We start from the raw sequence: 27,303 nt of genomic DNA, 5'->3' as shown, positions 1-27,303 counted from the left end.
GTGCCACAACTACTGAGCCTGTGCTCTAGAGCCCACAAGCCACAACTACTGAGCCTGCACGCCACAGCTACGGAAGCCCGTGCGCCTAGAGCCCATGCTTTGCAACAAGAGAAGCCACTGCAATGAGAAGCCCGCGCACCGCAACGAAGAATAGCCCCCGCTTGCCACAAAAAAGAAAAATCACTTCAAAGGAAATTCAGAAGAGCAAATAACTTTTTTCAAATGGCAAATAACTACTAGATATCAAATTATCTGTTTTCAAATGGTTGCATAAGACTTACGCAAGTAACTCAGTGAAACATTTAAGTTCTACTTATTTCTGATTTGATGTTGGAATAACCATAAACTTCCACTTGCAAAAGATAACTTAGGGATTAAGTTATGCTATGTTAAACTAGATACGCTATCAAGACTCATACAGCTTCACTAAGAAAATTAAAAATCTCCAGGATATCAACATACCAAAAGCACAGAACCCAAAACTTTTGTCCTCTCTGCTCAATGACCACCATTTTAGGATTACAAAATAATGTCTGGAACCTAGGTATTTCTTGTACTTTATGCTGTCAGTTGGAATAGTAAAGATCTGTCAGACAGAAAGCAAGATTAGGGAGGGAATCATCTTCTCCCCTCGGATGGTTAGCTTGAGTCCAACCCGTCTCTCGAGTACAGATAAGGTCACAAAGCAACAGCACTAATGTGGAGAATTACGGCACCATCTTCATCTTAAAGACAGTGCACACTGACTCTCAGATGTTTCTCTTTAAGACTCCTTGGGATCTTTTTCATTAACTGTGGGTTTAAACAGTTCCACTTATTTGTAAATGTTTTCTTCTCTCAAAGATGTTATCCTCGAGGTCCAGGGAAATTTCATTAAACCAACTCTAGAAAAGGTATTTCCATTTGAACCATTCATTTCACAATCGGTTAAGCAAGGCAAGAAATTAATATTCTTTTGCGCCCAAGCTCCAAAGCAGCTCCGAACATCTCAGCTATTTCCGCACACACAGCTCAGCTACTGTGCCCGCGTCCCGCCCCACTCCCCACGCGCTGTGCTCCGGGACCGACGCAGTGCCAGCCTTGCCCGGGCAGAGGCATGGGTGTGCTTGTTTACCTGGCCTTGAGGAGACTCCTGGCTTTGTCATCCCAGTGCTCTGATACCGTAAGCAATTCCTGAAGCCGTGCCATAGCCTTCTCCACAGCTGAATACGGGGCCAGACCCACGCCCAGGTCTATGAGACGTCTCATATCATCTAAGGTGAGGGAGCTGGGGTCTAGGCAAGCCTGCTGCACCTCCTCCAGCCAATGGGCCTGCTCCAGCCGGACACGCATCTCAGCAAGCTGGGGAAGCTCGACATCAAATTCAAAGCTGACGTCCAGCAAGTCTTGCAGCTCAGCGGCACTGGGCATCTCCTCAGAGAGCAATTTCTGGCTATGCTGCTGGAAATCTTCTACACGAGTCAAGAGACCCTGAAAAAACACAGGTTGTTGCAGCAAAACAATATTTTCAGTAACTGGCTTCTTGAAAACTCAGAATCTTCAGTGCATATTCAACATGACCCTCTGCCATTTCACTTGATTCTAGCAACAATACGGGTAAACAAGGTAATACATAAGCCAACTGACAGTTGCACAAGTGACTCTAAGAGAGACTTATACCAACTGTAGTAGCTGGTGGTCACTGTGAAAGGTAAAAATTTCCAACCTTCTCTCTCCTCTGCAGCCCTGTTACAATCTCTTTATATACACGTACCACTCAACGGGTTACTAAAAGCATTTGCAAATAAATGTACAAATAAACCACACGGGAAGACAACTTGATCAATGTGAACTGGGCTTGTGTACAAAATACAGGAAGGTGGGCACCCCCACCTCCCCATCCAGGTACCTTCAGCAGTGGCGTCTGACTGAGGACACAGGGCAGGGCGTGCAGCTGGCTCACGAACTGTCGGAGCTCATTCACTGTCAACTGATTGTGGGATTTCCCTCCACCAGATCGATACCTAGACAGTCAAAGGCACAAGGAGACTGCATGAGAGCAGGTACCCCACCAGCCCCAGACTCCAACGTCACGGGGAAAGCCAGCCACAACAGGCTGCTGAAGAGCCCAAGCCAGGGCGTGCACGAGTGCCCACCTCGTCTGCCTCTTGCCGTTAAGCAGCTGCTGGGCGACAGAGGCACATTTCTCCGCGTCCTGTGTCACTAAGCGGAGATGACGTAAAAGATCGTTGTCCGGGAATTTCTTCATCTCAGACTCCTCAATCAAAGCCTTAAAGCTGACAAGGCCTAGGAATAAAGAAAAGATCACCTTTTCTGAGATCATTATGTATGAAATACAGAGGGGGAGGTCTGATTTGATCAGTTCTTATCTATGGATATTTGCAATGTTTTACCTCTTTAATAAATCTGTTTTTTTTTTTTTTTTTTTGGCTGAGAGTGAAATGCTTTAAAAAGTGTCTACAGCTGCCCGCTGCCCTTCAATGTGGAAATGTTTAAGAAACAAGGAACCCCTGCCTTGTCAAAACAGAGCAAATGCAGTTCTTCTTGTGGCTGGAACCACCTTTTCCTCCTGCATTTTACTCTGCACCTGGCAGGGAACTGGTGGGCTCAGAGACAGTGACCTGCCCCCGCCCCTAAACAGGAGAGGGCAGAGTCACCTGCTGAGCTACATAAAGGAAAGCAAATGAAAGCGCTTTGAAAGAAAAGATGTGAAGGGAAGCAGTGACTTTCAAATGTAATAACAAGGGACAGAGACTTTGACTAGAACTAAGAAGTAATAAACCAGCATTTCACAGACTCTTAATTTAATGATATGCTGTCTTTGTCCTGAGATCTAGTTCAAAAACAACAAGCAAAACAAACAAAAACCTTTTCTAAAGGTCCATATAAAACGTGAAATACTTTTATTTCTGAGACAGAGGTGTAAAGACTATTTTGTAACAATACGATGTTTGTTAAATACACGATCCTGCACAACTCATATATCAAGACTTCACTTTGATGTAAGGACATCTGCCTCACTCACTCTTGGCTTTAAAACCTCTGCTAAAGCTCCAAACCTGGCTGGACAGATGGACTAAGTCAGGCTGCTTCAAGTAATCCATTTGCTGATAACTTAAGTTGGCTATGTTACAATCAGTCCCAATTTGCCAATCACTAAGTCACACTTTCTATGTACCACGTACTTTTCTTCTTATTAATCTTCGCCTCCAAAGCTTCATTCACATTCAAGGCCCATTCGTTGTAAGATTCTGCTCGAAGCTTCAGTGCATTCATCATGGGGTAGAGATCATCCAGAGTGTATCTATACCTGGAAACAGAATAGCAGGCTTAGCTCTGAGATATGTGGGTTTTGAGGAAATCAGATGTTTTATACTAAGGATTTAGCGTTTCCCATAGAAAAAAATCATTCTTCCTACTCACCGCAGTTTATATTTATAAGGAGGACAGGAACATAACTCCTTTACGTGATGCAGGCAAACAAGCAGGCCAGGTTTACAAGAACAGGAGATGGCAGACATGAAGCATGTGGTTTTGCATTTTACACACTGACGCTCATCATCTGGCAACAGCTCAAAATCCATTCTTTCTGAATCAATTACTCCCTAGAATAAAGCGTGTATTTTAGAGATCTCCAAAGGATAATACAATCCATCAGCCCCCAAGACAAACATGTAATAGTTGAGTTTAAATTAAAAAAAAAAAAATAAGAGCCTTACCGAAGTGGAGAGTGCGTGATTAAAAATGTGTGGGGGAATTCCCTGGTGGCACAGTGGTTTAAAATCCGCCTGCCAATGCAGGGGGACACCGACCGGTTCGTCCCTGGTCCGGGAAGATCCCACGTGTTGCGGAGCAACTAAGTCCAGGAGCCACAACTACTGAGCCTGTGAGCCACAACTACTGAAGCCCGCGCGCCTAGAGCCCGTGCTCCGCAACAAGAGAAGCCACCGTAACGAGAAGTACACGCACTACAACGAAGAGTAGCCCCCACTCACCGCAACTAGAGAAAAGCCCGCGCGGAGCAACGAAGACTCAACGTAGCCAAAAATAAATAAATAAATTTCAAAAAATGTGTGTGGACCTAGCAAATGTGGGCAAGTTAATCTATTTCACCCATCTAGGGGAGAACCCCTTCTGGACACGATAGGTCCTTATGTTTGGCCATTTTGATCTGAGTATGAGAAAAGTTATTAACAGGCCCATAAAACTACGGAGATTAGCTGCTTATTCTACTCCAAATTGGCCTTGTCCATATTTTGGGTCTAGATAAGAGCAAAGAAATGCATATACTTTCTACTACAGAGGAAATGCTATACAGGGCTTCAGAGTAATGTTGCTGGAGAATCCACAAAAAGAACAAATATAAATGAAAGGAAAGAAGATGGGGCAGGTGAAAAAGACTATCGTGCAGGAATTGTCAATGTGAAGACGCTGAGTGGTCTATTAGCTTCTTACATGGAAAGTTCTTGGAAAAGGTTCGACAGTCTGTGCAACAGAGACTGTAATCGTAACAAGGCATTTCCCAATTGATACTGTCAAGATAAATGAGGTCTTGAACCAGGAAGTTTCTACTGTAGTTTGTACCACCTGACATCCAGCCCTTCTAGAATATACCTTTTGCTATGGAAAAATCAAACTTGTACCACTTTCTCTCCTTATCCGGAACTGGATCCAAATCTAACCTTGAGAATGCCAGAGTCTGATTAAGTCAGTTTATAAACCATCAAGGTTCTTTTTTTTTTTTTTTTTTTTTTTTTTTGTTGTGGCCTCTCCCGTTGCAGAGCACAGGCTCCGGATGTGCAGGCTCAGCGGCCACGGCTCACGGGCCCAGCCACCCCGCGGCACGTGGGATCTTCCCGGACCGGGGCACGAACCCGTGTCCCCTGCATCGGCAGGCGGACTCTCAACCACTGTGCCACCAGGGAAGCCCAAGGCTCCTTTGTTTTACTCTTTTATTCTGTATTTCAACCTTTTGACCATTTCACTTCCTGCTAATCAGGAAAGTAAGGAAAATCTAACAAAAGAATTTTGGTTTTAATCTGGAATTAATCGTTATAAAGGACTTTGTGATGGAGATGGCTAAAATTTTGTTTAAAGTAAGATTAAGGATCAACTCCATGGATTTTGGCTGAGAATGAATCATATTAGTTCACCCAATTTTAATTTGTAAATTTCTACATCTGGAAAAAAATTATGCGTGCTCAGAGTTCCAAAGACCTTGGTAAGACGCTTAAACCCTCTGGGCATTGTTTTCCCAATTGTACAATATCAGAGGAAGGTGAGTAAACTGCTGTTGGTTCACGGTGAGCTCCAGGGAGCCAACATTCTAAAGAGGCACATAAAAGAAAAATAAAAAAAATCAATGTGACTATCTGTGGATATGACTGTCCCAAAAGAATCTACAAAAAACTACTAGAACTACTGGGTTTAGCAAGGAGATAGGATACAGAGTCAATTTTGGAAAGTCAACTGTATTTTTAAATATTAGCAATAAACAATTGGAAATCGAAAAAAATTTTAAAGTACCATTCATAATAGTACCAAAAGATAAGAAATACCTAATTATAAACCCAAGAAAATATGTGTAAAATCTGTGTGCTGCAGTCTACAAAATACTGAAAGAAATCAAGAACACCTAAATAAATGAGGGGATAGACTATGTCCATGGATTGGAAGACTCAGTATTGTTAAGATGTCAATTCTCCCCCAAACTATCCATAGGTTTAATGCAGTTCCAATCAAAATGCCAACAGGCTTTTTGGTAGAAATCAGTAAGCTGATTCTAAACTTTATATGGAAAAGCAAAGGAACTAAAATTGGCAAAACAATTTTTAAAAGGAACAAAGTTGGAGGACTCACACTACCTCATTTCGAGACTTATTAGAAAGTTACAGTAATCAAGACCATATGGTATTAGCAAGAGGATAAATGCATAGACTAACAGACTAGAACAGAGTCCAGAAGTCGCTCCACACATGTGTGAATTAATTTTCAACAAAGGTGCCAGGGCAATTCAATGGAAAAAAGAGTCTTTTCAAGAAATGGTGCTGGAACAGTTAGACAGCCATGTGCAAAAACAATTATCTCAACCCACACCTTGCCATAAACAAAAATTACTTAAGAGGATTAAAGACTTAAATGTAAAACCTAAAACTAGAAAATCTAGATGACTACACATGAGAAAACCTTTGTGACTTTGGTTAGGCGAAGATTTCTTAAGAAGGACACACCAAAAAAGATCCATAAAAGAAAAACCTGATAAACTGAACTTCATCAAAATGAAAAACTTCTGCTCTTTGAAAGACACTGCTAAGAGAATGAAAAGACAAGCCACTAGCTGGAAGAAAATACTTGCAGAACACTTATCTGATAAAGGACTGGTGTCTAGAATAAAGAGAAGTCTCCCAACAATCCAATGAAAAAGGGGTGGAGCAAGACATGTGAGCAGACACTTCACCAAAGAGATACATATGCAGGTAGCAAATAAATACATGATAAGATGTTCAATATATCATTAGCCATTAGAGAAATGAAAAGTAAAAGCACAATGAGACGTCAATATACATCTATCAGAATGGTCTTAAAGGAAATTAGACTAAGGAAAAGTTTCCTTAAAATGGTATCAAAGTGCATAAGAACTTTACTAAGTAACACCCAAGGACATGCAGTTGGGGTTCCAGAAACCTTACCAATTTACGAACAGTTTCCCTTAGAGCCTTCTCGTCCTCAATCATAATGGCCATGTCTTTCTGAACAGTTGATGCCACTACAACGTCTAGTACGTCCGCCTTGGAGGCCATCTTGCAAATCATCTCGTCATGGGAAAATACACAGTAGCGGTGCAGCAGGCGGTAATGCTCCACGCACTGTCGGCCTAAGGGCAGCTGCGCCAAAAGACAGGGAGGACACGTGACACTCCTCTCTCCTTCCTGTTTCCAAAGACTCCTGACCTTTATTATCAATTACCAAATATCACATCTTGGGTCATATATTGATATCATATATCAATCCTAAAATGAGACTCTAATAAGCCTTGGACCTTTTAAAATCTTTGCATCTCAAGGATCTGGCAAATTAGGTACACAGATTAAAAACTGGTTTAAAAACCCAAAGTATTAATAATGCAATGATGTCTACAACAATGTAGAATCTAATTGGAAATATGAATTTACACATTTCCTGAATCAACTGTGTGGAACTGGTGTGGTTAATCTACTTCAGGGAACAATAATGCTCTAAAAACTATAGAACAGAAAATAATTATAGATGTAGGTATTACTACTGGGTACTATTTTATTGGGCCAACTATTTTGGGTTGGCCAAAAAGTTCATTTGGGTTTTTCCATGACGTGTTAAGGAAAAACCTGAAGGAACTTTTTGGCCAACCCGGTATTATTTAAAAAAAAAAAGCACTGAAGGTCATAATTGATTAGATTTAACACCACACCCACTTAAACCAGGTAGTTCTTTTTAGGCAAATGAAAAGTATTAATACTAATATAAAAATTCCACTTTACAACTACCTGAAATCAAATGTCATTAAAAATTATTGTGTTTGGATAATTTAAGCCAGTGCTGCATAAAGTACAGTCTTAAGACTGGAACTGCTTGTTATCAGTTTGCAATGAGATACTAAGCTTCAGCCAAAATGTCACTCAGCAAACTCTTCACCAGGTCTTGGCTGACACTGCAGGGCCAGGGCCTCTCCTGCTGGGAAGGTACACAGCTGGCCGACCTGCCATTTCAGCAGCAACTGGTTTAAGCAACTAGACACATGACAGTTTCTAAGCATTCTATACCATTTCTGCAGGAAAAACGGTAAATGTGAAAAGGCTTGCTAGGTCATAATTACACACCCAATCGACAGTGCAGAAGTTAACGGCCTCAGCGAAATTAAAACCTTGATTGAAACCGCTGTGGTAGGCTCTTGGAAATGTGATCACAAACTCCCCAGCACACTGATTAGTTCGGTAAACCTAAGGAGACAGAAATTGGAGATTTTCAGTGACATCCTCACAAAAGACAATCTAGACATAGACTATCAGATGATTCTCCAGAAAGGGTAGGGAAAAAAGTATGGCTGAATATTACCTCAAGATACTCATTTCTGCCACAAGATGGAGTAGTTCCCCAGACTGCCAGGTTGATAAGTATCGAGAGAAAACAGCTTATACCACAAAAATCAGGATCAGGACACATCTCTCCAAATATTATCATACCGAAATAGGATCTCCTACCAGCAACTGAAGAAATGCCACTCTATTTCAAGGATCTCATTCCACACAGAGATCTTCTTGATTTGGGCCTCAAACTTACCTCCTACCAACAATTCCCCTTTCCCTCTACCCAAAAAACACCTATATTGCTCTAGGCACAAAATCCTCAGACTGAACCAACTACTACGTAATAGTAATAACATTAGATGTCTTTTCAATACACATCTCTCCACCACCGGTTCTCCAAAATGTAGTTCCCAGACCAAAAGCAGCAACAGCAACTGGGAACTTGTTGGAAATGCCAATTCTCAAGCAGCACCCAGGCCACAAGGATGTGCAACTCGGGCTGAGGCCCAGCCCCCTGATGGAACACGCCCTTCCGGGCTCCGACAGGCCAAGTCTGCAGACGGCAACCACCGCAGGAGCACAGCCCTCCACTGGGACGGCCTCCTCCTCCCCAACTATCTGCCACACGCACTCCCCTTCAGAGCCCCACGCCTCGGTTTAAATGCCATTAGGAGCCCTTTCCAGCCCTTTCAGAGTTAATGGCTCAGCCCCCAGTCAACACCACTGTCAAACCACACCACTCTTCCGTGATCTGTGTAAATGCTGTCTTTCCCTTACACTGTGAGTCCCCGAATGCACGAGTTCATTCACCTACCTCTCTAGGTCCAGAGTCTAGCCCCACGTGGTTTGCTCAACTATTAAAGAACAGGGCGAGAGGTCTCTTCTAAAGCCAGCGACTCATAACAGATCAGAAAGACCCATCAACATGCGGCGGGGGTGGGGGGGTCAAGATGGAAAATGCCAACAACGAGGAGATGGTGGTATTTTGATGACTTTGGGTCCTTATTTTCTAAGCTTTGGCCCATGAATATTTTATGATCCCTCAAAGAAAATTCCTTTCCATCTGCCCCCATTTACTGGCCTGTGAACCCAAAAGCATAAAATGAAGGTCACAAGATCAAGAATTCCTCTTAACATTGTAAATGTATCATTTACATTTGGTTCAGCTAACTAAGATGGATTCCTCAACTTCATACATCTCAATCTGGCCTCCCAAAATGCCTTCAGAGTTTCCTCCAAAAGGAAGTCACTAGGCAAAAATAAGTGCCACTTCACAGAAAAACCTCAGAGGAAAAAGCACCAATAGCATCTTTCAGTCTAGAGTGGGAACCCTGAAATCCAAGCTCAAGACACTGAAATAAATTTTCTCTTAAGCTTAATGAGGGGCAGCGGGGAGAATGTAAGATCCACCAAACATGTCACCATGTAAATTCAATGAGTTATTTTCTAAAGTAGGGATGGAGTATGAAGGATTCTGACACAAGAGTTTAGATCTAATTATATCAATAACAGAACCCAGCCATTTTCAGAGTAAACTAATTTATACTAACAACACTTTTTTACGGTTTTTGTTGTGCTGTGTTGAAGGACTGAAGTTATAAACAAAAGTTATAGTTTAGAAAGCAGGAACGGTGATGGTGTACAACCTGTGAATGTACTCTGAACTGAACACCAGGAAGGAAAGGAAGAGACAGCCTCACAGCTACTACTGCAAAGTAAGGCTGCTCAGCAATCTAGTCATCAGCTGCAACGAATCAGCTTTTTATGGTGTCTGAGGATCCAGTCCCACTGGCTTAATGCAATACTGTACTAAATTACACCAAACAGCTGTTTCTACAAAACCAAATCAGTTTCATAAAAACGTGAGCAACGGGGAAAAAGAGAAGTGGGGAGTTAAGCCTGGGTGGCATGAGCATTGACCCAAAACATACAGGCACTTCGTGAGTCATCAGGGTATTGGGGTTCATGATGGTGACGAGCTGGTGGAGGAGGTCGGGCTGGGAGATGAAGAGCTCCGGGGCCAGCCTTTTCATCACGGTCTCCAGCTGCTCGGCGGCGTACCCTGGGACTCCATACCAGGTCTTTGGCTCACCCCTAAAATAGATTGTAAAAGCAGATCTTAAAATTTACATGAAATTTCAGTAGCTTCTTCAACTCATACACAAAACCAACCAGCAAACACCAATGCAAACAAGATGGTTAACCAGTTCCTATTTTTTAGATCCTGCTTTGTAAGGCAATGTTCAAAGTGAAGACATATCACCAGAAATATGATCCGAACACACGTAATGCATTTTCCCTCTTCAAGGATAAAGTTTAAACATGAGACTTCCCATCTGAGGTCCCTCTTTTCCCTCCCATTTTACCTGACCCTTGACCCTTCAGAAAATGTAGATATCTAGCATTTCTAAGAATATAAGGTATTATGTTAGCTACAGGGTATGTGGGTCACCACAATTTCCTACAGCAACTAGCAAGGGATGGCAACTCTCCGCCCTGACAGCGTTAAACCAAACTCTAAGTAAGGCGATTAGCATTTCTAAAGAGCTCTTCTTCAAAGCATGTTTAATTGTCAACCAATTAATCTGTAACATCCCTGTGAGGTATGGTAAACATCATTTCACAGCTGGGAGCAATTGCCTGGGGAAGCAGGACTGAAGCTCTGCACGTAAAAGGCCGGCCGGCTCCCTCTTTCTTGTGGTACATCCTCAATTCCTTGTGTGGGAATTTAAGTGAGTTACAGATCTTCAAATATTTTTGTACTCAGAAAGCAAGGGAAATGGAGGGAAGGGAAACAGATGTGAAATAAAAGTTAAAAAGCCCAAATATCCGCCCCAGCCCACCACACACACACACACGCGCGCGCGCATGCGCGCGCGCGCGCGGATGGGGCGCACTCTACCTACCGTACACAGTGATGCTAGAAATCGGCAGGCTGTCAGGAGCGGTCAGGCCCGGGGTCCTGGAGGACCCACACGCCCCACGCCCCACTCCTCGCCCAAAGGGCTATCTGGGCCGCCGGGCCCACAGAACAGGAAGGGTTTTCCACAGTAAAAGCAACTTTCTGCGAGTAAAGACTTCTTTGACAATTAGAGAAAAGCTGTCTCTCTGCTCCCCAGAAGCCTGTTATACCTGCAAACTCATGTGCAAGGGCAGGGTTTCATGCATTTCCTATGGGCTCTTAAGAACCTTTGTCTTAAATTGTTAGGATGCCTGTCCAATAGTAGTAAAAACAAAACAAAACAAAACAAAAAAACTTAAGGAAAAAAAACTTCATCACTCTTCAGACTCAGTTAAGAGATGTGTCACAACTAAGAGGCGGGTAAGTTTTCCAACTCAGCGTGCATACCATCTGTAGGTTCTCTGGAACCCCTTACCAGTGCAGGTAGTTAATGGAATAGCTCCAGTGGTCTTCAATATGCCAACAGAAGGAAGAAAAGCACATTCCCACGTACAACCAAGGAAGCTTCATGCCGCATATGTCAGCGGTGATGTGAGCGAGGACAGACTGCTCCATCACTGGCATGTTGTTCAAATTCCAGCCACTGTCAAGATATTCCTAAAAATAAGGAGAATATCTTGACATTATAAATAAAGTATAAATAAAGGTTTATACTTTATACTTAAATTCTCTATCATGCTAACATTTTGGAACTCTGCTGGTTTCAAAAAGCTGGCTGAAAAGTCTCCTTCAAAATAAAAAGAATGGGGGTGGTCACTATGCTTACCTCCTGGATGCCCATAGGTTACTTCTGCCCAGCTCTGTGCTTTATATAAATGGACTTGTGTGTGTGTGTCTATATTATGCGTGTGTATCTGGTTCCAATCCCTCAGATTTTCTTCAGAACGAGAAACCAAAGTTACAGAATCTGAAGTCAAAGGGAGGTAAGTGATTCTCCCATATCATCTAGTTGGGACTAGAATTCTTCTATGGGTTCTTTCGACTATTCTTGAAATCATTAAAAATCTGGTAATTAAGGATTTGCTGAAAGTATAATAAATTACTTCAAGCCAACCAACCAATTTCCATGACTATCTCAAGTTCCAAGTGACATACGTGTTGTAGCACAGCCGCTACTAGCCCAGCGTGACGACCTCTGCATCAACAGCGGGCTCGCTCTGAAGGTGCCCCCCGCCCGCCCCCGAAAGTCCAGTGCTCACAGCCACGCCCACCTCCTCCTCCGGCGAGAGCTTCACTTTCCCGTCTCGGACCGGGAAGCCACTGCCGAACTCCTTCGAGGCAATATCAGCTCCATATTCCACGGTAACATCCTCTTCAATAGTGCTCACCAGTCGCCAAAATTCTTTCTCAACCAGTTCTGTGGGAACCATCTGTATACAAAACAAGGAAGTAAAGAGAGTGACTCTCCTCAGACACTCACAAACTGCCTGTGACCAATCTGACTAGACAGGCTAAGTGACAGGAATCACAGGATAGCAGCCTGAGGAAAAACTGTGTCCATAACGTCCCAAATGTTCCTCAACTGGCCCCCGACAACTCAGACATGAACATCATTTTCTAAAAGGAATTTTATAACCAAGAGCTGACTAAGAATTCATGTTCCTCTATCAACAACCTGGCCACTACTGTAAAAGGAGTCAAGGAAAGCAAAGTGCTAAGATTTAAGAACTGGAGATGTTTTTCTGTTTTGAGAAATCTAACATACAACCTGGTTGACTTCTGTTTAGTAACAGTAGTTGGCTGTATTGAACGATGCTTTATCCTCTGAAATGCGCTCACACACATCACCTGAGTCCACCCTCTCACTCTTTCCACTAGACCTTGAGGAGAGGAATGTGGGCAGCCTCGAGGAGAAGGCAGGGCGCAGCAACTCTGCGGCTGCAGCCCGAGTGTAAAGGGCTGGCCGGGCTGAGTGCTTAGGATCTGCACTAACCTGATATGAGGCCAGAGGCCTGTCCCTCAAAGTGCAAAAAGCCAACCACAAATACAAGAGGCACCAGGACTGGTTAAGCGAACATATGTGGAAATAATATGTAATGCAGGAGGGATCAAAAGAACTGCAAATTCAAAGGGGATATTACTTGAATTTATAAGCCTGTTAAATAACGGGACATTTTAAGTAACTTAACAGTTAATGTTAGTGATGTGAGGTGAAGCAGGTTCACTCATACACTTCTATGGTCCCGTAAATGATACACCTGTTAGATGGGAAAAAAATGGATAAATATTAAGAAAATAATCCAATAAAATAGACGCATACAGGACTTCCCTGGTGGTGCAGTGGTTAAGGATCCGCCTGCCAATGCAGGGGACACAGGTGGGCTCGACAACCAGATCCCGACTGGTTCCCGGATCCCTGGTCCGGGAAGATCCCACATGCCGTGGAGCAACTGAGCCCGTGCGCCACAACAACTGAGCCTGCGCTCTGGAGCCCACGAGCCACAACTACTATAGCCCGTGTGCCCTAGGGCCCGCGTGCCGCAACTACTGAAGCCTAGAGCCCGTGCTCCTCAACAAGAGAAGCCACCACAATGCGAAGCCCACGCACTGTAACAAAGAATAGTGCCTGCTCGCCGCAACTACAGAAAGCTCACGCGCAGCAATGAAGAACCAACACAGCCCCCGCCCCCCCAAAAGGAGATGCATACAATGTTTGCTATAGTACGTTGTTGGTAGTGAGAAAAAACAGCTTAACTATCCAGAAGTATGGTAGGAAACCATTCATTTTGGTGTACTCATTTGATGGAATAGTAAATGCTGAATGAAGCATGCTTATGCTTCTAAGGGAATGAATAAAGGAGAATTTAAAATACTAACATTTAGGGACTTCCCTGGCGGTCCAGCGGTTAAGAATCTGCCTTCCAATGCAGGGGACGTGGGTTCGATCCCTGGTCGGGGAAGTAAAATCCCACATGCCGCGGAGTAACTAAGCCCGCATGCCACAACTAGAGAGAGCCCCGTGCTCCAAAGAGCCCGTGCACCGCAACTAAGACCCGGCGAAGCCAAATAAATAAATAGATATAAAATCCTAAAGTTTACAGCGCTGACTTATGACAACATAACAAGAGGTAAACGTGCCCCCAGGGCACAGCACATGGATTGGCACACAGGAGTCATTCAATAAATTTTGCAAAGTTTTCTTTGAATTTTATTTGTTGAGCTGAAAGGACTGCCGGTGATTTCCTTTCATTGGTATTGTTACTGTCGCTATATGATTTGTCTCAAAAAGCCTATCTTTAGAGAAATCAAATGAAAAACTAGAATGCATTTTGAAGTACTGTGGAATGTTAATACTACCAAACAAATTAAAGGTTTCATTGTGCAAGACAATGACTGACTATCAGAGATAAGGGCCAACTCAAACGTTTTCAGATATACCTTTCCCCAAAGTTATTAAAATCCTAAATCGAAGCAGTTATGTATGTACATACATGGACTGGCATGTTGAAGTAATCAGATTTGAACGCATCTGCCATTTCCCCAAAAGTACGGAGGGTATAGTCCCTGGCTGCCTGTTCAAAGCCAAATGCTTCTTGTGGCTTACTGCACTCCTGTCAAAACACAAAGAAAGAAAAAGGAAAGATATTTATTTATATGTATATTAACTTACGGTTCACATATGTATGTATATATATGAGAAATCATATATTTACATTTACTAAAATTACTTGTGTAGTGTAATTCCATTTGTGCAATTTCCATTTGTTTGGATGGATATACATCGAAATATTAACAGTGATTATCTATGGACTGTGAAATTATCTATTTTTTAAGTTGTTCAGTGCCTAAGAATTTTTGCAAAGAGCACGCAATGCTTTTTTTAAATGAAATTTTTAAAAGTGTAGTTATTAAAATGCTTTTCTGACTCTCAGCTTGCTGCACAGCTGTGCAGCTCACGTCCAAGACCTCTTTTCTATTCAGGCCCACCCCAATTTTTGTCACGAGACTCCTTATTATCCATTGCCAAATCTAAAACCGGAAGGTGAAGAAAAAACCTTCTTAAGGAAATTTTCTAATGCCACCTCTGCTATTAATTCTGACCTGAGCCAAACACTTAGGACACCTCCAGTCTCCCTTGGGAACATCATGGAGCGGCGGGATCAGGCAGAAGGTGTGGTAACTGTCATCACACCCATCACACAAGAGAAGCCGGTCCTCATCGTTGCCACTGCCACACAAGAGGCAGACATACAGGTCAACCTGCAGCATGAAAATGGGCACAGAACACAGGGGCATGAGCTGCTGTTTGATTCTGTGAAACTCTAGGAATGAAATGGATCTGAGGCATAATCTAGTCTCTCCAACATGCTGCAAGTGAAAATGTTTCACCCTCTATAAGGGACATTTTAAATAAAAATGCTTCACCTTCTGTTATGAGATATTTCATAATATCTGACGCATTCCCAACTCTGAAGAGTAATCTCCAAGATTTCTCAATTGTGTGTTTTAATTAAAGTTTGTTACTTAAATATCCAGCTTTTAGTAGCTTACAGAAAGATAGTCTTCTAGAAGAATAACATGTTGGGCAATAAATTATCCACCTAACCAAAAACAGAACTTATAAAGTTCAATTTTGCCATGCTAAAGGCAAAAGTTTTTACAGTTTTTACAAAACTTTGTTTCCTTTTAACATGGCACAAATGAAGTTAACTAACCACAATAAATTACCACTTTACATTCTAATTAGTCATAGTTAACAAGTTCCCCCAAACACACAGTAATACAACTACACAGTCATTACCTACTATGGGTTGTATCGCGTTTCCCCAAAATTCCTATGTTGAAGTCCTAACCTCCAGTACCTCAGAATGTGACTGTATTTGGAGACAGGGTCTTAAAGAGGTCGTTAAAAAGGTCATATGGGTGGGCCCTAATCCAGTATGACTGGTGTCCTTGTAAGAAGAGATTAGGACACAGACACACACAGAGGAAGACCATGAGGACACAGGGACATGACTGTCTACAAGCCAAGGACAGAGGCCTCAGGAAAAAACCAAGTCTGCAAACACCTTGATCTCAGACTTGTAGCCTCCAGAACCGTGGGAAAATAAACTTCGCTTGTTTGAGCCACTCGGTCTGTGATACTTCATCATGGCAGCCAGAGAGGACTTTTTTGTTGTAGCAAATAGAAACCTGGGCTCTGCTAGTTTTCTGACTGCTTTGTTTCTGTGCTGGGGCAGAGGGAGATGATATTTATGAACAGAACATTTAATTGGAATAACTTCCAATTCCAAGATCAAAAGCACTGTCATCAAGATGCTCCCAGGTGCTCAGAAGGGGGCTGAGGAAGAGAGCATGGCTTTTTGTTTCCACCTGAGTGAACAGCTCCCCAGGCCTCTGACCCTGCTAGGCCCTAGCCTCCCTCCTATCTGCGTACTCCTTCCCTTATCCTTTCTTGCTGTAAAGGTGGAAAACATCATCTTGATTTCTGACCTACCTTCAGCTCGCTTGGAGGTGGGTTAGTCACTTATCGACAATTCTCCATAGGATCGAGCTCACCAGTATTCAGTGCTAAACTGAACATCCTCCAGAAAAATGGCTGTCAACGCCCCAAGCCGTTACTGCTGATTTCATGACGCATCCGTGTTTCCCTGTTTATAAACTGATACTACAAACCACCTCTAAAGGTCTTTTCATTGTGAGACACTGCACCAGCAGGCCCAGGTAAGGCACTAAGTATAAACGGGGCCGTAAAAGTGTTTAAAGAGGTCGACTCACAGCACTGGTGGTTTTTTTCGCTCGACTCCTGGGCTTCTCCTTCTCGCTCTCTGTAACGCACTCCTTCCGCTCGGCAGGCTCCGGCTTGAGGCTGTTTTTCCCGGCTTTCTCTGTAGGAGGCAGTCCAGGTCAGCACACCCTCTGCTCTGCGCCCGTCAGCCCCCTCCCGCGCTCACCCCTCCAGCTGCTGAGGCAGCCCCGGACACAGGTCTCTGCTCGCTTCAGCGCGGCAGCACCCAGAGTCACTACGTCCGGGAGCTCCGTGCTGACTACTTTATGAGGATGTGCAACTCTCACACCATTCAAATTCCAAGATACAAGCACAAGATATGATACCAGGTGTTGCTCAGGTCTGTATGCTTTCAAAATGGGAGCCGAAGGTATGATCTTCTCACGACTAAGACATAACATATGTTGGTGAAAGCAAATTCCTCTTGATCTTGACCATAAGACACTGACCGTTCACCAACAGCACCCCCTCCACGTGACAGATTATCCCTCCATGATCTAAGATTACTAGCCTCTTTAGCTTCCTGGTTTCAAAGACTGAGAATTTTCTAAAACACTAGCTATCAATTAATGAGCTATTCTGCAGAAGGTATTGTGCTAAATGCTTTCCATCAATTGTTATTATATCAATCATATAATCCTTTGCAACCAATCTGTTTCAAAGACAAGAAAACTGACGTTAAAAGAAGTCAAGAAGTATCTCTAAGGTCATACAACTAGTTAGTGACTGAGCCAGGATTCAGATTCAGAGCTGTATTTTTACAACTCCATCTACTTTCCATTACATTGTGCTGCCTTCTCCACTAACTCACCAGTCACTAAGAAAAGCCCATTTCAATAACTGCTTCTTCATTACTAAGTGCCTGCCTATATAGAATTTCTCTCAAGAGAGTGTCAAACCTACCTTTCAGTGACTGACATCAAGCAATGGCCAGGCAAGCATCTGTGAATTAAAACTCAGATTAAGAAAGCCTGCCTGCCTGCCATGCCTGAAACAAACCTATCAGATATTCAGTCAAAGGCACCTATGCTTCTCACAAATCACTTCTTTACAATTAATGCTACTGAACCAAATTTCAAAGTATTGGGTTGGCCAAAAAGTTTGTTTGGTTTTAAATAAAAATAAGACACATTTTTCATTTTCACCAAGAACTGTACTGAACAACATATTCACTAACCGAATGAACTTTTTGGCCAATCCAATAGCAACTAGTTACAGTTGAGAAATTCAATCACATTTCTAATACGCATGTATTTATTCATTTGTTTATCTCTCCTTCCAGTCATCTAATTATGAAAACAAGGATAGTAATATAATAAGATTTTATTTCTCAAGGCACAACCCAGTGACTAGTATGTAAAGTTGTTCCAATATTTTCTTAACTACCAGATGAATGATTGTTTTTACTTATTCACTCTTCCTTCCTATTCATGGATGAACTTCCTTACCATTTTCACACTTTGGAGCTGGACATCCCATTCGACGTCTCAGGTTATGAGTTCTGGCTTCTGCTGTCTCTTCTGGTTCTATTTTAATATTCATGGCCTTAAAAAAATTTGTCATATACATGAATATTTCCTTTAAAAAGACAGAAATCTTCTAAAATCCAATTGGAATCACAAAGTGCCTATAATCTTATAAATTCTATTAATAGGACGTTCAAAACTCTCTCCCTTAGAGCAGAGATCCCACCCTTAATATTATTATTACTTAAGGAATGAATGAGGAAACTTAGAAGTTACGAGTATTCTCCACTTCAACAGGTCAAAACTTCAGGGAAAAGTAAAAGGATCAGGGATGACTTATGGGAAGTGTTACTACCCAGACTGGGAACAGTGTGTATTTCCTCCTAGAAACTCCTCGGTTCTCATCTACTCACAGCTCACAGAACTTAGCCAAATCCTAAACAGTTACATAAATAACATAATTTCATCAGCCTAGAAGAGTTTGCTGGCTCTTCCAAAGTATGACAGCATTCAAGGAAAACTCAGCTTCCACAACAAGTTTCTATTAATTCTTGTAGTGAACTGTCACTACAAACTGCTCCCCTAACACCACTGAGTCATGGCTCCCTCATCAGTGAGAGCGTGTGAGCCAGTCTCAGTACCTGGTGTCCACGACGTGCTCATACTGGTTGATAAGCAAAGCCCTTGTCTGCTCTGGGACACAAGTGACGTTGTGGAACTGTGCCTGTGTTCATTCACGCACAATCAGGATGTCTACTGCTAACACGATTTCTTCTAGGGCCATACCATCACCATGATGTGTCATCAAGACAGACCTAGGCATCCACAGCACCGAGCATGTCTTACACATTTAAAGATCAAGATGTGCTCAAACAAGAACTGACTTTAAGACGAATAAACTTGCAGCCTGCTTGTGGGCTTCAAATAGCCATATATGTTCCTATTCTGAGGGATTCTCACTTCAAAAAACTGGAGTCGCTAAATTTTTTCATATCTCCAACTTACTTACCTAAGTGAAAATTAATTCTCTTATTTATCCATTTCCTCAGAAACCAAAATGGCTGATGTTTTTTCATCCTCACCAATAATTATTAAATAACCCAACTATTGATTTAGAAACCTAACTAATGCCATGAGGCTTCCCAGTTCTAAACTGTTCCTAATATATTAATCACTGACTCTTCATACTCATATGTCCATCAAGGAACCCAAAACCTTCCCACCTCTGTGTGGGAACAAGGTAACTGGGAGAATACTCTTCTCCCTGTCCAGGAGAAACCTCTCAGAGCAGAAAAATCTAAGAGCCATTTGTCTTTCTTAAGTCTTTCACTCCTCATCTTCCCTCATGCTTCACTCTCATTTTATCTGTGTGTTATATCACCAGCCCCCCTTGCTGCCTGAATATTTTCTGGCTTAGCATAAATGATTGCCACAGATTCCATACTCCTCTTCAGGAAGTCTGAGAAAAATAGCTTTCACTATCTTCTTCGTAACCTCTCAAAAACAGTACTTTTCAGCAAAAATCTCCAACTTCACTCCTACTAACCTTAATTCCCAATACACCCTGCCCAACATCATGAGGGTCACAATGAGTGCCTATTCACCTATTCTTCCCTAGGCTCTGACCGTTAACCATGCAGCAGCTGACTGTCCCGGCAGCATAAACCTAGAAAGATTTCAATTCCTCGCCCCTCTGACAGTGCAATTCCCCCAAGTGTAAAAGCTAGAGTATACACAGCATCCCTCTGTGAGGTTAGTAAAGTTCAATCTATGAAGAGCACGTGCATGAGAGAAATCCAGGGTCAGACACACGTTAGCACCGGGACTTGAGGCCTGTCTGATCAACCTCATGAGGCTCTCACCTCGGCTCTCATGCGTTTTGCTCGTCGAGCTGGGGGACACGTTTCCAAGGGCTGCACAGACTGCCTCTGGGGAATATCATGGGGTTTGTACTCCTTGTCCTTTGTGTCTGTGGTCAGGTTTGGCTTCTGCAGACACTGGAAATAAAACACAACTGTACTGATGAATTCTCCCCCACCCCTTTTTAAAAAAAATTAATTTATTTATTTTTAATTCTGGCTGCGTTGGGTCTTCGTTGCTGCGCACGGGCTTTCTTTAGTTGCAGCGAGAGGGGGCTACTCTTCATTGTGGTGCGCGGGCTTCTCATTGCAGTGGCTTCTCTTGTTGAGGAGCACAGGCTCTGGGCGCACGGGCTTCAGTAGTTGCGGTATGCGGGCTCAGTAGCTGTGGCGTGCAGACTCAGTAGTTGTGGCTCGCGGGCTCTAGAGCAAAGGCTCAGTAGTTGTGGCGCATGGGCTTAGTTGCTCTGCAGCATGTGGGATCTTCCCAGAGCGGGGTTCGAACCCGTGTCCTCTGCATTAGCAGGCGGATTCTTAACCACTGCGCCACCAAGGAAGTCCCTTCCCCCTTTTTTAATCTTAAGAGAATTTCACTGGATTTTTGCAGGGTATATTTTACAATGATTTATGGAAATACATAACAGGTGTGCAATTTTTAAAATCTAAATAAACACAAAGACAAGTCTGCAGTTACCAACCATATACACACACATATAGTTATAACAGCTTGACTTTTTTTCAGGAGGTGAATGGTGTCGCTTCAATTCATTTAATTGTTGGTATCACCTCATCAGGTTACAACAGGCCACAGCAGGCTCGAGGCAGTCCCCATGAGCCAGCGACAATTATCCCTGCTTGCAACTGTAAATTAAGTGAAGGCCCAAACTGCTAGAAAGGCCCCCTGTATGTTCCCCAAATAGCTTTCCATAATCAGAATATCTCATTTTTAAAATGTTTACAGTAATAAAATATGGAATCCAATAAGTTTTCTAAATTTTACAATCCTATAGCGCATGGGCTTAGTTGCTCTGCAGCATGTGGGATCTTCCCAGAGCGGGGTTCGAACCCGTGTCCTCTGCATTAGCAGGCGGATTCTTAACCACTGCGCCACCAAGGAAGTCCCTTCCCCCTTTTTTAATCTTAAGAGAATTTCACTGGATTTTTGCAGGGTATATTTTACAATGATTTATGGAAATACATAACAGGTGTGCAATTTTTAAAATCTAAATAAACACAAAGACAAGTCTGCAGTTACCAACCATATACACACACATATAGTTATAACAGCTTGACTTTTTTTCAGGAGGTGAATGGTGTCGCTTCAATTCATTTAATTGTTGGTATCACCTCATCAGGTTACAACAGGCCACAGCAGGCTCGAGGCAGTCCCCATGAGCCAGCGACAATTATCCCTGCTTGCAACTGTAAATTAAGTGAAGGCCCAAACTGCTAGAAAGGCCCCCTGTATGTTCCCCAAATAGCTTTCCATAATCAGAATATCTCATTTTTAAAATGTTTACAGTAATAAAATATGGAATCCAATAAGTTTTCTAAATTTTACAATCCTATAGGTTTAAACATAATTAGCAACCTTCTATTATCAAAAAGATATCATTTGAATTGAGAAAACAGACCATGTGACTATTATCCCTTACTAAAGCTTTCCTTTTCTTCAATATATTCCTAAAAAGTCTAACTCACAAGGAAAAGGTTAATAGATAGCCCACAGCAGTAACTTTGGTTCTGATCATACAAGAATCTCTTCTTGCTTTTTCTTTTTAGTTTGATTCTAAGCTCACCGAAAAAGAGTATTTAATGTCAATACAACAAAACACAGTGAAAACAAAATATTACCACTGAATCTAATATGAATTTCAAGTAAATACCACTCCTTTATAAGAGGTCCTACAAATGCCACAGGAAGCATTTTTAAAAGCAGGCTCCAAAATGTAACCACTGAAGGTCTACTGTATCATCCATAATTGTAATAAGATACAGGGAAACTATAAACTTCTACACCTCTTGGCTCTGCGAGCACCATTACAACCACGCAGCGTCACTAACATGACTGGCTCCTTCCTCCTGACATTCGCAGAAAGAATCCAGAGAATGGGGAGAAGGACAAAAGAAAATACAGAGCAACCATCTAACAATCTATTTCTGACATTTAAGTAATATGTACTATTAAAAAAATACTAGAATAGATTTCTTGATACTCTAAACAAGTAACGTATCTACCACTGGGAGTACAACCTATAATATTAAATATTCTGCTTCTTCTAATTAAACCTACACACTGATCTGATCTAGAAACATCAACTTAACTAGTATGGAATATCACTGCCCATTCCACAACAAGTCCTCAACTGAGCGTTTAGAGATGTTCAATGAAAACATGCAGATGGGAATAAAACCTGTCCCCCATCTAAATTAACCTCCTTTATGTATTATATAAACTTTCTATTGAGACCTGAAAGTATGTGTGATTATGTGTGATTGTGGAGATATGAACTGATCTGAATCACAGACATTTTACTAAGTGGATGGTCAGAAATTCAGATGTTATATATGTGGTTCTCATCTCCCACTAGTCTAAATGGTTCTGTAATCCATGGCCTGCTTGGCTGTATAAGGACTTTGAAGAACTAAGATAAAATCAAGCTCAGAAGCTCTTTAGAATATATATGAAGAGATTATTTTGTTTCAAACCAGGATTCAAAACATACACTTGATGTGTTTGTTTTATATTTAATGCTATCGCATGCCAACTCTTAAACCTTTGTTTGAGAAACTGGGATTTAGAGGTGATGGATATCATCACACCGTAATGACATCATCCTACGGGGCAGAGCAATCCCTTAAGACATTTAGAAAACACAGGGATACAAGACTGAGGCCTCTGTCCCATTATCCAGCACATCACCACTCAACTTCTCTCAAGTTTCCCGAAACTTACTTTAGGCTTGAGTTTACCCTTTTGCAACAGTTCCTTCATTGTGCACTCTACCCCTGCCCCTTTTATTACGGGTTTATTTTTTAAGAGCAGTTTTAGGTTTACAGCCTAGTTGAGAGGAAGGTACCTAGATTTACCACACACCAGCTGCCCCCACACATGCACAGCCTCTCCCATCATCAACATCCTCCGCCAGAGTAGTAGAACATTTGCTACAACTGATGAACCTACATTCACACATCACCCGAAGTCTATAGTTCAAACATCAGGGTTCACTCTTGGTGCTGTACATTCTATGAGTTTGGACAAAGGTAGAGGATCACCCAGAGTACTTTCACTGCCCTAACAATCCTCTGTGCTCTGCCTATTCATCTTACACTCCTGCCCCCAGCCCCTTGCAACCACTGATCTTTTTACTGTCTCCATATTTTTTTCTTTTCCAGAATACCACTGAGTTGGAATCATACAGTAGATGCAGTCTTTTCATATTGGCTTCTTTAACTTTCATAAAAATATGCACTTGGGACTTCCCTGGTGGTCCAGTGGTAAAGAATCCACCTTACAATGCAGGGAACGCGGGCTCGATCAGTGGTCAGGGAACCAAGATCCCACATGCTGCAGGGCAACTGAGCCCATGCGCCGCAACTCCTGAGCTGACACACCTCAACTAGAGCCTGCGGGCCACAAACTACAGAGCCCACGCGCCACAACTAGAGAAGAAAAAAAAACCTGCACGCCACAACTAGAGGGAAGCCCACGTACCACAACGAAGGATCCCGCATGCCACAACTAAGACCCAATGCAGCCAAAAATAAATAAAACAAATAAATAATAAATAAATCCTAAAAAGAAAAAAATGCACTTAAGATTCCTTCTTGTCCTCTCATGACTTGAGAGCTCATTGTTTTTTAGCCTTCATCGTCTGGCTGTACCACAATTTGTTTATCCATTCGCCTACGAAAGGACATCTTGGTTACTTCCAACTTTTGGCAATTATGAATAACAAACCTGCTACAAATATCCGCATGCAGGTTTCTGTGTGGATATAAGTTTGCAACTCCTTTGGGTAAATACCAAGGAATGTGATTGCTGCATTGTATGATAAAAGCATGTTTATTAGTTTTCTAAGACATTGCCCAACTGTCTTCCAAAGTGGCAGTTCCATTGTGTGTTCCCACCAGCAATGGAAAAAAGTTCCTGTTGCTCCATATGCTCGCCAGCATTTGGTGCTGTCATGTTCTGAATGGTGGTCATTCTAATGGTGTGTGGTAGTGTCTCTTTGCTGTTTTCCCATTCTTTTTTAAAAATACGTATTTTAATTCTCCTTTCCTCTAAGGATTATTTTCAAAAATCAGAAATGGGCATAAAAATTTATGCACAAAGAATTCAGCAAGTGGAGACATTCACAGAAGGATGGACAAAATGAAAAGGCAGAGGACTTTCTACTAGATGAAAGAACTAATAAAACGCCAGAAAAACAATTAAACGAAGTGGAGCTAGGCAACCTTCCAGGAAAAGAATTCAGAAAGCGATAGTGATGATGATCCAGGACCTTGGAAAAAGAATGGAGGCAAAGATCAAGAAGATGCAAGAAATGTTTAACAAAGACCTAGAAGAATTAAAGAACAAACACGTAGAAGAATTAAAAAACAAACAAACAGAGATGAACAATACAATAACTGAAATGAAAAATACACTAGAAGGAATCAACATCAGAATAACTGAGGCAGAAGAACAGATAAATGACCTGGAAAACAGAATGGTGGAATTCACTGCTGTGGAACAGAAGAAAAAAGAATGAAAAGAAATGAAGACAGCCTAAGAGATCTCTGGGACAACATTAAACGCACCAACATTTGCATTATAGGGGTCCCAGAAGGAGAAGAGAGAGAGAAGGGACCCGAGAAAATATTTGAAGAGATTATAGTCAAAAACTTCCCTGACATGGGAAATGAAAAAGCCACCCAAGTCCAGGAAGTGCAGAGAGTCCCAGGCAGGATAAACCCAAGGAGAAACATGCTGAGGTGCACAGTAATCAAACTGACAATAATTAAAGGCAAAGAAAAATTATTGAAAGCAACAAGGAAAAAATGACAAATAACATACAAGGGAACTCCCATAAGGTTAACAGCTGATGCCTCAGCAGAAACTCTACAAGCCAGAAGGGAGTGGCATAATATATTTAAAGTGATGAAAGGGAAGAACATACAACCAAGATTACTTTACCCGGCAAGGATCTCATTCAGATTTGATGGAGAAATCAAAAGTTTTACAGACAAGCAAAAGTTAAGAGAATTCAGCACCACCAAACCAGCTCTACAACAAATGCTAAAGGAAGTTCTCTAAGTGGGAAACACAAGAGAAGAAAAGGACCTACAAAAACAAACCCATACAATTAAGAAAATGGTAACAGGAACATACATATCGATAATTACCTTAAACGTTAACGGATTAAATGCTCCAACCAAAATACACAGGCTTGCTGAATGGATACAAAAACAAGACCCGTATACATGCTGTCTACAAGAGACCCACTTCAGACCTAGGGATATACATAGACTGAAAGTGAGCAGATGGAAAAAAAATATTCCATGCAAATGGAAATCAAAAGAAAGCTGGAGTAGCAATACTCATATCAGATAAAAGAGATTTTAAAATAAAGAATGTTACAAGAGACAAGGAGGGACACTACATAATGATCAAGGGATCAATCCAAGAAGAAGATATAACAATTATAAATATATATGCACCCAGCATAGGAGCACCTCAATGCATAAGACAACTGCTAACAGCTATAAAAGAGGAAATGGAGGGACTTCCCCTGTGGCGCAGTGGTTAAGAATCCACCTGCCAATGCAGGGGACACGGGTTCGAGCCCTGTTCTGGAAGATCCCACATGCTGCAGAGCAACTAAGCCCATGCACCACAACTACTGAGCCTGCACTCTAGAGCCTGTGAGCCACAACTACCGAGCCCACATGCCACAACTACTGAAGCTTGCACGCCTAGAGCTTGTGCTCCGTAACAAGAGAAGCCACTGCAATGAGAAGCATGCACACCTCAACAAAGAGCAGCCCCTGCTCACCACAACTAGAAAAAGCTTGCGCACAGCAACGAAGACCCAACACAGCCCCCAAAAAATAAATAAATAAATTTTTAAAAAATAATAATAAAAAAGGACATCAACGGTAACACAATAATAGTGGGGGACTTTTAACACCTTACTTACACCAATGGACAGATCATCCAGAAAGAAAGTTAATAAGGAAACACAAGCTTTAAATGATACAATAGACCAGATAGATTTAATTGATATTTATAGGACATTCCATCCAAAAACAGCAGATTTTACACTTTCTTCTCAGGTGCACACGGAACATTCTCCAGGATAGATCACATCCTGGGTCACAAATCAAGCCTCGGTAAATTTAAGAAAACTGAAATCATATCAAGCATGTTTTCCAACCACAATGCTATGAGATTAGAAATCAATTAGAAGGGGGTTTCCCTGGTGGCACAGTGGTTAAGAATCCGCCTGCCAATGCAGGGGACATGGGTTCGAGCCCTGGTCCGGAAAGATCCCACATGCTGCAGAGCAACTAATCCCGTGTGCCACAACTACTGAGCCTGCACTCTAGATCCCGCAAGCCACAACTACTGAGCCTGCGAGCCACAACTACTGAAGTCCACGCCTAGAGCATGTGCTCTGCAACAAGAGAAGCCACCACAATGAGAAGCCCACGCACCACAATGAAGAGTAGCCCCAGCTCTCTGCAACTAGAGAAAGCCCGTGCCCAGCAACGAAGACCCAATGCAGCCAGAATTAAATAAATAAAATAAATTTATTTTTAAAAAAAATCAACTACAGGGGAAAAAAACGTAAAAAACACAAACACATGGAGGCTAAACAATACGTTACTAAATAACCAAGAGATCACTGAAGAAATCAATGAGGACATCAAAAAATACCTAGAGACAAATGACAATGAAAACATGAGGATCCAAAACCTATGGGATGCAGCAAAAGTAGTTCTAAGAGGGAAGTTTATAGCAATACAAGACTACCTCAAGAAACAAGAAAAATCTCAAATAAACAATCTAAGCTTACACCTAAAGAACTAGAGAAAGGGGCTTCCCTGGTGGCGCCGTGGTTGAGAATCCGCCTGCCGATGCAGGGGACACGGGTTCGTGCCCCAGTCTGGGAGGATCCCACATGCAGTGGAGCGGCTGGGCCCGTGAGCCATGGCTGCTGAGCCTGCGCGTCCGGAGCGT

The 27,303-nt window shown here is 42.2% G+C and overlaps 1 protein-coding gene across 3 annotated transcripts in view; it reads right to left on the bottom strand.

The window, feature by feature from the left end:
• Nucleotides 1-27,303, bottom strand: part of KDM5B (lysine demethylase 5B) — a 79,265-nt gene that overhangs the window by 13,996 nt on the left and 37,966 nt on the right. For 2 of the 3 annotated variants that reach the window (XM_024130622.3, XM_024130623.3), the window contains exons 5-19: nucleotides 20,082-20,216; nucleotides 18,202-18,298; nucleotides 16,744-16,853; nucleotides 15,067-15,225; nucleotides 14,457-14,576; nucleotides 12,237-12,395; nucleotides 11,441-11,622; nucleotides 9,995-10,157; nucleotides 7,857-7,976; nucleotides 6,690-6,884; nucleotides 3,424-3,605; nucleotides 3,186-3,310; nucleotides 2,136-2,286; nucleotides 1,889-2,003; nucleotides 1,115-1,470 (exon numbers count right to left, since the gene is read on the bottom strand). In XM_024130622.3, coding sequence (XP_023986390.1) covers nucleotides 1,115-1,470; nucleotides 1,889-2,003; nucleotides 2,136-2,286; nucleotides 3,186-3,310; nucleotides 3,424-3,605; nucleotides 6,690-6,884; nucleotides 7,857-7,976; nucleotides 9,995-10,157; nucleotides 11,441-11,622; nucleotides 12,237-12,395; nucleotides 14,457-14,576; nucleotides 15,067-15,225; nucleotides 16,744-16,853; nucleotides 18,202-18,298; nucleotides 20,082-20,216 — 2,369 coding nt within the window. The remainder of the gene's footprint in view (nucleotides 1-1,114; nucleotides 1,471-1,888; nucleotides 2,004-2,135; nucleotides 2,287-3,185; nucleotides 3,311-3,423; nucleotides 3,606-6,689; nucleotides 6,885-7,856; nucleotides 7,977-9,994; nucleotides 10,158-11,440; nucleotides 11,623-12,236; nucleotides 12,396-14,456; nucleotides 14,577-15,066; nucleotides 15,226-16,743; nucleotides 16,854-18,201; nucleotides 18,299-20,081; nucleotides 20,217-27,303) is intronic. The other variant, XM_024130624.3, reaches the window with a different exon arrangement.

The sequence above is a fragment of the Physeter macrocephalus genome, chromosome 4 (genome assembly GCF_002837175.3).
Source record: "Physeter macrocephalus isolate SW-GA chromosome 4, ASM283717v5, whole genome shotgun sequence".
Classification (NCBI taxonomy): Eukaryota; Metazoa; Chordata; class Mammalia; order Artiodactyla; family Physeteridae; genus Physeter; species Physeter macrocephalus.
This window is presented reverse-complemented; position numbering and strand designations above follow the sequence as displayed.